An 11,196-nucleotide genomic window follows, 5' to 3' on the forward strand; every position below is an offset into this window, starting at 1 on the left:
TCAAAGTACCTGTCATTACAGTACCGAAATGTGATTGGTTCAGTTAGTGGAATAGTTTCATTTTTAAAGTGAAAGTATTTGACATGAGTGTTTTTGTTTCACTTTTGACACGAAATACTTAAATAGTGGAGGAGATATTATGTTGCCGTGGGTTCGAACCCTGCAAGAAGTTAAAATTTTTTTTTGACTAAAACACAACTGGAACCCTAAGTAAGGCATGTGTAAAATTTGAATGAAATTGGTTGCGTAGTTCTCGAGTTTTAGGAATACACAGACAGACAGACAGACAGACACACATTCTCATTTTTATATATATATAGATTACTTAGTTATATGTACCTTAACCAAAGATCCTACACTTATATGTATCTAAAACCAAAGATCACTGATAAATTAATGATAAGAAAAAAAGGTTACACACATTTAAAGAACGAATTTTTATTCATTTGATCAGATCTATCCATTCTTGACATCCCATCTAGCAGTTGTATATGTTCCTATAACAACCAATAGAAATCATTTTGAGATTAGGTTTAAAAGCTGCATTAGTTTATGTTAAACTATTACAGTGGTATTTACAAACAAATGATACAAGTCAAGTGTGTCAGATATTTTAAGGTTGAGTGAATATTAAGGGAGGTGGTTGTGAAAGAATGCAAAAAGCATATCAACCTTCTCACATTGTGTAGGAATCTCCAGCATTCATGCAATTCAGGAATTCTTGCATATTTACTGTATTTTATCAAGTTTTGTTGTTCCCTTTGTGGAGCATTGCTAATAGCATTCCACAATATTTGATATGAACTATCTTTTAGCTGATTCTGAAGTATGCAAAAGAAAAAGAAAAAAGGATCTAAACAAGACCCTCTTTTTTTTAACCCTTTAGCATTCACATTACTCGGTCAAATGTGATGCTTATTTGTTCACATTATTTTGAATTTATAAAGCATTATCATGTAGATTTGAGATTTTGATCAGGTAGCTATTTATTTTTAGAATGACATTGTAAGGTTCGTGTGAGAGGCCAGATCTGGCTGGTTTGAACATGAAACAAGTAGAATATTTTGGCTGGATAAGGCTGATTTAAATGCTAAAGGGTTGACGTAAAACTGGTAATGCCACTCAGCACATCATATTACTTCCTTTATTTTAGTCCTGGAAATGACTTTAAACTGCACTCAGAAGTGAGGTCCTAGTTGGGAGTTCCAGAGTTTTGAGAAGTGTGGAACCATGTCTTAATCACTATTATTCCAAGCTCTGTTCTGACCCAAAGTAGTAACACCTGTCAAGGTCTCACCTATGGGTTAATTAGCAAGTCAGTCAAATAGATAGAGCTCATGATGGCACTGGTACCAAATTGTAATGGTCATGCTGTTCTTTTGAATTCATCAGTGATATAGAGAAGGAGGACATGCTGCATGGGAAACAACCTGTCCTCCATACCATATTGCCCAGGCTTGGATTCTATCAAACACTCTTTGCTGGAGAGATAAAACTGAATAAATGTTGTTGGCACTTCGTCGCTTATGACGTCGAGGGTTCAAGTTGATCCGATCAGCGGAACAGCCTGCTCGTGAAATTAGCATGCAAGTGGCTGAGCACTCCACAGACACGTGTACCCTTAACGTAATTCTCGGGGATATTCAGCGTGACATAGTGTGACAATGCTGGCCCTTTGAAATACAGGTACAACAGAAACAGGAAGAACGAGTGACAGAAAGATGTGGTGAAAGAGTACAGTAGGGTTCGCCACCATCCCCTGCCGGAGCCTCGTGGAGCTTTTAGGTGTTTTCGCTCAATAAACACTCACAACGCCCGGTCTGGGAATCGAAACCGCAATCCTACGACTGTGAGTCCGCTACCCTAACCACTGGGCCATTGCGCCTCCACTAAACTGAATAAATAGCACTGGGACAACCCACAAGTGCAGCTTGTGTGACAGTGACTGCCATTCATGCATTGAACTGCTTAGCTACAGACAATACAGTTCTAGTAGAGTGGACAAGTAGGACTTTCATCCATGATCATTAATGACAGAGGATAGGAAAAAAAATATCAACCAGGTTTAAAGATGCATGTCATTTCAACATTGAAAACTTTGAGAGTAAAATTATTAAACTAGATATCATTTAAACAAAATATTTTATTTGAAAGAAGACAACATCACCTACTGTCATGACATCATAGTGCTGGCTACCTTCCATGCCATATCACCCTTAACATGATCATAAAGCATGGCTTAGATGCTACAGGCTTCCCTTCCTAGTTTGAGCCAGCAGAGCTAGACTAAGAGGACAGTAAAAGGCTGGATGGCCTGACAGTTTTCCCATTCTGTGATTGGTAGGTCCCTCGTCTGGGATGCCATCTGCTATGACACCTTCTCCAATGGCAACTTGGTGTGGACAGCTATTAGCCCAGGATCTGCTGCTTGTTAGGCTGAGAAAAGAAAACTATTGACATATTGGTTGCTCTCTGACAGGTTTATGGTGTCCTGCCCCTGCCTGGACCATATCCCTGCTCACTGCTATTAAGATGGAGATGGTTGTCTGTGAGTGTGAGCCCTGTGAGTCAGAGTGGCTGTTCTAGCATATCTCCCTTGTCATCCTCCAGGACAATGCCTTTTCCAGTTTACCTGCTGGGGCCATGTGAAATATTTCTTAATAAAGATATATAAACAAGAGAAGCTGAAAGGAGGAAGAAATAAGACAAAAAAAAAAAAAAGAATAAAAGCAGTACCTGTTACTACAAAACTGAAAGAAATCACAGATGTCTTTATTAGGATTATAACTTAAATCCACTAAGAACACACAGTTCAATGTAGTTAATATCTCAGAGTTGAGTAAATGTAAGTCTTTGCAAAGCAGGGATGACTGTGTGATAAGGGGTTTCCTTCCCATCCACATGGTTTGGGGTTCAGTTCCACTGTATTGTACCTTAGGTAAGTATCTTCTACTATAGCCCTAGGCTAGTCAAAACCTTATGAGTGGATTTGGTAGATGGAAACTGGAAAAAACAAAAACCTATCTTATATATATGTGTGTGTGTGTGTGTGTGTTACTGTCTCCTTGTCTAGACATTGTGTCACTTTTCTGCAAGCGGTGTCCTTCATTTCCAATCTTCCATGAAGACATGTCTGACCATGATGAAATATTACCTTACTTGGAAACAGGTGAAGCTAGGTGACAAGATAGGCATCTGGCCATAGAAAATCTGCCTCAACAAATTCCATCCAACCCATGTGAGCTTGGTAAAGGGAACTTTAAAACAATGCTACTGCTGCCGTTGATGACTAGACCACAATGATGATGACAACGTTTGTAATGTTACATAAATACTGCTACAAAGCCCATTAAAACTCCAACAGTAAATTCCCAAGGAATAAATTCCCATCATTTATTAATTTCTTAGACTGAGTTAATACCTGACTTTTCCCAGGTATCTTGATTTGTTAATAAATACAGGGATATAAATTATTTTTTTCTATTTGTTTGTTCAGAAGGTGAAGTGAGATTATCAAATGCTACATCGCCACCATCATCATCATCTTCATCATCCTCATTTTAATATTCACTTTACTATGCTCACATGGGTTCACATGGAATTCATTGAGGCAGATTTTCTACAGCCAGATACCCTTCTTGTTGCTAACACTTACCTGTTTCTGAGAATGGTAATATCTTCTCATAACCTGATACATTTTCTCAAAAGATTGGAAACAAGGAACACGACTTGCATGACTTTGGCACTTCTTTTATCTTTTACTTGTTTTATCTTTTCTTTTATATTTTACTATTTGACTGTGGACATGCTGGAGCACCACCTTAAAGAACTTTTAGTTAAATCTATTGACCCCAGTACTTTTTTTTTTATAAGCCTGGTACTTATTCTATGAGTCCCTTTTGTTGAATCGCTAATTTATGAGGACATAAACGCACCAACGCTGGTTGTCAAGCAGTGGTGATGATGGTGGTTGGGTGACAAACACAGACACAAAGACACACACACATGATGGGCTTCTTTCAGTTTCCATCTACCAAATCCTCTCATAGGGCTTTGGTTGGCCTGAGGCTATAGTAGAAGACACTTGCCCAAGGACTGAACCTGAGATCACGTGGTTGAGAAGCAAGCTTCTTACCATACAGCCATGCTAGGGCATTGCCATGAAGAAATTTTAGTTATATGAATTGACCCCAGTATTTATTATTTTTAAGCTCAGTACTTATTTTATTGATATCTTTTGCTGAACTGTTTAGTTATAGGGACATAAACACACCAACACCAGTTGTCAAGTTGCAGTGGGGCACAAGCACACACACATGCATGCACGCACGCACACACACTGACACACGCACGCATGCACGCACACACACACACACAATGGGCTTCTTTCAGTTTCCATCTACCAAATCCACTCATAAGGCTTTGGTAAGCACAAGGCTATAGTTGAAGACTCTTACCCAAGATGCTACATAAGTATATGTGTATGTATGTACATGTATACACACATACGCATATACATGTGCACATATAAATGGCCATACATGCATGCATACATATACTTAAACATGCAGACATGGCTGTGTGGTTAAGAAGCATGCTTTGCGACCACATGGTTTTGGGTTCAGTTCCACTGCATGGTACCTTCGGCAAGTATCTTCTACTATAGCTCTGAGCAGCTGACTAATACCTTGTGAGTGAATTTGGAAGATGAAAATTGTGTAGAAGCCTGTCTCACACACACACATATGACAGTGTCGTAGAACTGGCACCCATGCATCTTCACTACATCAAAATACCTGCTTTTATCCCAATGTCATACTCTAACCTTTCCTCACCTGACATATGGCCACCTCCTCTCAAAGGATCTTTGTCTTGCAAGTTACTTGGTGACCACGCCCATGCTTGTGCATCTAGTCTACGCCGTAAAGTGGATGGTATTTAGAAGGGCATCCTGCTGTAGAAACCATGCCCAAACAGGCCTCACCATTGCTGGTGTCACGTAAAAAGCACTCTGTCCACTCTGTAAAGTGGTTGGTGTGAGGAAGGGCATCCAGCCCTAAAAACCCTGGCAAAACAGACAGTGAAGCCTGGTGCAGTTTTTCCGTAGCCAAACCCTGTCAAACTGTCCAACTAAGGCCAGCTGAAAGCAGACATTAAATGATGATGATGATGTATATATATATGTATGTGTATGTGTGTGTGTGTTTGTGTATGTGTGTGTGTATATATATATGCGGTAAGAAGTTGGCTTTCCAACAACATGGTTGCCTGTTCAGTCCCACTGTGTGGCACCTTGGACAAGTGTCTTTTACTATAGCCTTGAATTGATCAAAGCCTTATGAGTGGATTTAGTAGATGGAAACTGAAAGAAGGCCGTCATATATGTGTGTGTGTGTGTGTGTGTGTGTGCGTGCGCGCGCGCGCGTTTGTACCCCACTACCGCTTGACAGCAGGTGTTAGTATGTTTGCGTTCCCGTAACCTAGAGGTTCGACAGAATAAGTACCCAGCTTAAAAAAAAAACAAAAACAATAAGCACTTGGATCGATTCATTCGACTAAAAATTCTTCAAGGCAGTGTCTAATGAAGGGAACAAGTAAAAGATAAAAGATATATATACACACACGAGTAAATACATAAGTGCAAAACAAGGTGGAAAAAAATATTTCTCAAATGCTGAAGGTAGAGTAATATGCTTTTATTAAAGCCGAAAAAAATCTTCCCAAACCGTTACTCAAAGTTTCATGTTACCGTTCGTCGGACAGTTAGTTATATGTATGCAAATATATATATATATAATATATATTGGCATCCATTCATCCGTCCGTCTGTCCACACATACATACATCAGTGTTTTCCTCTCTATCCATTGTAGGTAGGGGAATGGTGGGGTGTGTGTGCTAATAATGATCTGACCTTGTACACGCGAGATAATTTCGCTGCTAAAATAAATTAGATGCAATTATTTTCATATTTAAAATTCGTAGAAATGCTGATACACTGTTTACTGACCCGAATTCTTTTTCTGTATTTGCCCGAACTGAAATGCTTATATGTGAGAGAGACATTATATAATAAACTGATTCTTTTTATTTTTTTTAGAACCCTTCTTCAACACCTATTGCAGTTCTCTCAGTCTGGATATATTGTTATTTAGCTCCGTGTTAAATATAACTGAGCAGAATTCGCAGCAATGGTGTTCCAGTCAAGGCCATTTCATCTTTTGAGTATCTACGACTACATTATTTAACGTGTCCCTCTCATCTCAAAACGGTGGGAGATTTGGTTGATATTTCTAGCAGACGACCAACTCCAAAGAGACTTTCTCTGTTGGTTCGACCAGGATATTACTTCGTCTGCTATTAATTGGAGCCCCAGGTTAACGATGATCGAGTAGGTCTATGATAGAAGATGATCTGGCTATGACCATCCCGTCTTTTATGCAAGCTATGTAACACTACGTTATGATCTAATATATTCTATATTGACAGAAGTATGTGATTTGAAGAAGATTTGGCTGCCATTTCTAGCAAATGCTGCGTAGTATCTCCTTCGTTGTCTCGATTGTGGTAGCGGTGGTGGTTATTATGGTGTTAGAGATGTGAGCCGTGAAGAGAGGGCAGCATAGTCGTAGGAGAGAGATAGGTAGAAACATAGAGACAGAGGGAGAGAGAGAGAGAGAGAGAGCGAAAGAACAATAGAGAGGGTGAGAGAGAGCCAGAGAAGTTGAGAGAAAGGGAGAGAAAGAGAGAGAGAGAGAGAGAGATGGAGAGAATAACGACAACATGTGATATGTAAACAGTAATCATGGCGGAGGCAGCACGCCCGAAGACGAAAACAAGAGTAAGATATTTCTACTTCGTTTATATATATTTCAGCATTTACGCAGTTTGATCTTCAGTCATTTTTATAATTTATTCCCTGGTCCTTTCACATTCAACTAAGAAACCAATACTCTCTCTCAAACTGACACACATTCACACACATATATATATAGACATATCTATTAGAAATTCGGAATACACACACACACACACATAAATGTACATATGTAAATGGAATTAATTGCATGCAATTATATTTTGATTAGCATTGAATGTTGTTATTTTGAAAACAGTATTTCGTTTTCGTTTGGAGGGAAATGATAGATTACAACCCTTTTAATAAAATAATGAATGAAAGAAAGTGATAGTTATTGTTTAATGGTGGCTTAAGGTAAAATCGTAGTAAATAATCCACCTGATTGTAGGGTGCATATATTTTGTTCACACTAATGTATATATAAATATATCCGACAACTGAATGTTCTTGGTGATTTTCTCAATAATATACCTACCTCAGTTGCCCAATTATATATCTATATATATATATGTATATACGCACATACGGACGATGTCTACGTATACATACATATAAATAGTCTGTTGTTGGTGGTTTTGTACATTTCACTACCCGTATTGTCTAGGTGAAATTATACATTGTAACAACGTCCTTTACTGGTATCACGATATACATATATAAGAAAAAATATCATTCTCTATTCTTTATCAAATGCGGAAACTTGGAGGAGGAAAAAAATATCAATTGCAGAAATGGAAATCCTAGGCATCAAATTCGATAGCAGTAGTCTTTTCTTTTAGTATAATTTCCTTCATTTTATTTTAGAGTGGTTGTATCGATTACAAATGTTGTTTCTTACAGTGAAATAGTTTTTTTTTTCCTCCATCTATGTTACTTCGGAATAATTCCAGCTTTTTTCCTCTCCAAATTAGTTTACTCTAAACATCTTTACAGCTTGCTATGGATAAATTAAAACAAATTACGAATCTTGCCCAAAATATATATTTATATGATTGAATGCAATTATCCTGGCACACGCGTATGTTTGCTTGTATTTCTTTATCTATCTATCTCTATCTATCCATCCACGCATATGTATATATACACACATACACACAGCACTTACACAGTTAAAATATTTTCACACGAATAACAACAATGAACATTCACTGCATAAAAGACTCAGTTCATGTGTAGGTTCTTATATTATAATTTTATTGACAGTGACTTCGAAGTTTCATCGGATCTTATTTAAACTGTGAAACGGGAAGGCGAGCGACAAATTTTAAGTATCTATCTTATGCAGTGAGGAAGAAATTTGTTCAAAAGGGAGGGTCTAGTTGCGAGAATGAAAATGGCAATAATGATGGACAGTGGTCAGTATTTAATCTGGGGATGGAAGTTTGTCTTGTGTAGATGTGTTAGGGGATTCAATTAACGTTAAAAAAGAGATAGTATAGTTACTAATCTGTCACCAAACCAATAAATATCTTCAAACCATTCCAATCATCAAACCTATTGAATTTTGGTATCCAAAAGAAAATCTCTCCTCTTCTATAATTAATGCCCCATCATCATCGTTTTAACGTTCACTTTTCCATGTTTGCATAAGTGTGACAATTCATTGAGGCGGATTTTCTGTGGCTGGATGCCCTTTCTGTTGCCAACCCTCATCTGTTTCCAAGTAAGTTAATATTTCCCCATTGCAGACCTGTTTTCTTGGAAGATATGAAACAAAGGACACCACTTGTATAACGGTGGCGCTCGTTTACAGCTACCTACTGACACAAATACACACACACAACTGGCTTGTTTCACTTTATATCTATCAAATCTGCACACAATGGTTGGACTGAGCCCCAAATTATGTAGTTGGGAAGCAAATTTTTTAACCACAGAGCCCTGCCTGCTCCACCTGGATATTAAAAATAAAATAAAATAAAAAACACTAAACCCTTTAATGTGAGCTAAGGATTCTATGTAAGTTTGCTACATTGGTGGACTCTGTGCTCTTAACCCTAATCATTTGTATAACCCACAGATTTTCTACTGCTGTTGAGGAAAAAGATTATTAAATTTGTTGGCGTTACTTTTAAATGAATTACTCTTCATAAATGCAGTCCTCTGACTTAATAGATCCTGATGAACTATCCAACCCATGCTTTAATAGAAGACAGATGTTAAATGATGATACAATGATGGCATCATCTGCCCCCCCCCCCAAAAAAAAAAACAACAACAAAAAACTACAGTATATCCACAAGCCTACCAATCTCCCTCAAAACATTAATTAACCCACAGTAAAATACTGTGGAAATCAAAATTTCTTTGTCCTTAACTGTAGAAAGCTGTTCAATATATGATTCTGTCTTTTGTTGAAGAGTGTCATATTTGAAATTGTTTTTGTTGAGATATGTCAAGTTTATTAAAACAATGTGACTTGCAGAAAATGCCAGTTCTATTTTTTGGTAGCTGTTTAACAAACATTATTACTGGAATAACAATGAAATCTAATTTTGAAGTTAAAGAGTTAATAATCTACTCAAGATCATTTGATCAAGGCCATCCTCATTATCTTTAATTAAACTAGGATTTAATGAAACTTCTCTGCAATGCAACAGAAGCTCAGTGGAGAAGTGGTTTTAGTGATGGAACAATACATATCCCTGGTACACCTTAACATTTTAATACTACTTGACCCTTTAACAAGGGAGTAGCATATATCCCAATTATGTATACGAGAGGATAGATCTGGTCAGTTTTAACATAAAACAATATTTGGGCCATATATGGCTGGTTTAATGGCTAAAGGTTAAAAAAATTGTTCCACAAAATGACATCAGTTTTCTTTTAGTATCTATTACCAAATGTTTGGGAAATGATAGCCCTTGACTTACTTTTTTATTTCCCTTCTTTTTGTTTTTGGAATGGAATGTGGTTTACAGTAAAATTTCAGTCCTTTGTAGAGTTCATTCATCCAGTTGAAAGGGAAATTGGGCACCTCTCAAGAAATTGTGTCATGGCTCAAAGGAATTTTATTTTGATTTGTATAACTTAATAACAATTTATTGAATCTCTCTAACAGCTGGTAACATCAGTTCTTCACTAATACAATATGTTTCTTCTGGATTTAGCAATCATCATCATCACCATCTTTTTAATGTTTACTTTTCCATGCTTGCATAGGTTGGACAGAATTTATTGAGGCAGATTTTCTATGGCTGGATGCCTTTTCTGTTGCCAACCCCCACCCCATTTCTAAAGGGAGATAACATTTTACCACGGCCTAACATGTTCTGGCAGAATATTGGAAATAAATATTGGACACCATTTGTATAATAGTGACAATTATTTACAACTATCATGCAATGTTAAGACAAGGAAACACAAACATACATACACATATCCATACACACACAAACTTGCACGCTCTCACACACACACACATATTATCATCATCATCATCATCATCATTTAACATTCGTTTTCTATGCTGGCATGGGTTGGACAGTTTGACTGGAGCCGGTAAGGCCTGGGGCTGCACCAGGCTCCATTGTGTGTTCTGACATGGTTTCTATGGCTGGATGCCCTTCCTAATGCCAACCACTCCCAGAATGTCCTGGATGCTTTTTATGTGACACCAGCACCAGTACTCTTAATGTGATTCCAGCACAAGTGTTTTTTTTTATGACACCAGCACCGGTATCAATTCTGTTGTGGTGGATGGGTCTTCTTGAGTACAGCAAGGTATCAGATATCTTGGTATATGTGTATGTGTATATATATAATATATATATATATATATCATTATCATCATCATCGTTTAACATGCGTTTTCCATGCTGGCATGGGTTGGACGGTTTGACTGGAGACTGGCAAGCCAGGAGGCTGCACAGGGCTCCACTCTGATGTTTCTACAGCTGGATGCCCTTTCTAACGCCAACCACTCCTAGAGTGTAGTGGGTGCTTTTTGCATGCCACCAGCACAGGAGCCAGTCAGGTGGCACTGGCATCAGCCATGTTTGGATGGTACTTTTTACATGCCACCGGCATGGAGAGCCAGTTAGGTGGCTCTGGTAGCGACCCACACATGAATAAATGGTGCTTATCGTGTGCCACCAGCACTGGTAATGGTTACAACTACAATTTCCATTCAATTGTGATTTGATTTGATTTTGATTTACTTAACTCAATAGGTCTCCTCAAGCATGGAATGTTGTCCGGTGATTCAAAGGTACTTTTTAAATGGGCTGGTTATGCAACACTGATGTAGGCTATGGCTGTGATCTCACTTTCCTTGCTGGGTCTTCTTAATCACAAGATCTCTCTCTCTCCCCTCTCTCTCTCTCTCTCCCCTC

The 11,196-nt window shown here is 38.0% G+C and overlaps 1 protein-coding gene across 1 annotated transcript in view; it reads left to right on the forward strand.

The window, feature by feature from the left end:
* The first annotated feature begins 6,659 nt into the window (after positions 1-6,659).
* The window catches only part of LOC106883775 (ectopic P granules protein 5 homolog), a 130,856-nt gene continuing 126,319 nt past the window's right edge, over positions 6,660-11,196 (forward strand). The window contains exon 1 of the mRNA XM_014934904.2: positions 6,660-6,841. Within this exon, the coding sequence (XP_014790390.1) occupies positions 6,806-6,841 (36 nt within the window). The 5' untranslated portion in view covers positions 6,660-6,805. The remainder of the gene's footprint in view (positions 6,842-11,196) is intronic.

Source organism: Octopus bimaculoides, chromosome 4 (assembly GCF_001194135.2).
Source record: "Octopus bimaculoides isolate UCB-OBI-ISO-001 chromosome 4, ASM119413v2, whole genome shotgun sequence".
In the NCBI taxonomy this organism is placed as follows: Eukaryota; Metazoa; Mollusca; class Cephalopoda; order Octopoda; family Octopodidae; genus Octopus; species Octopus bimaculoides.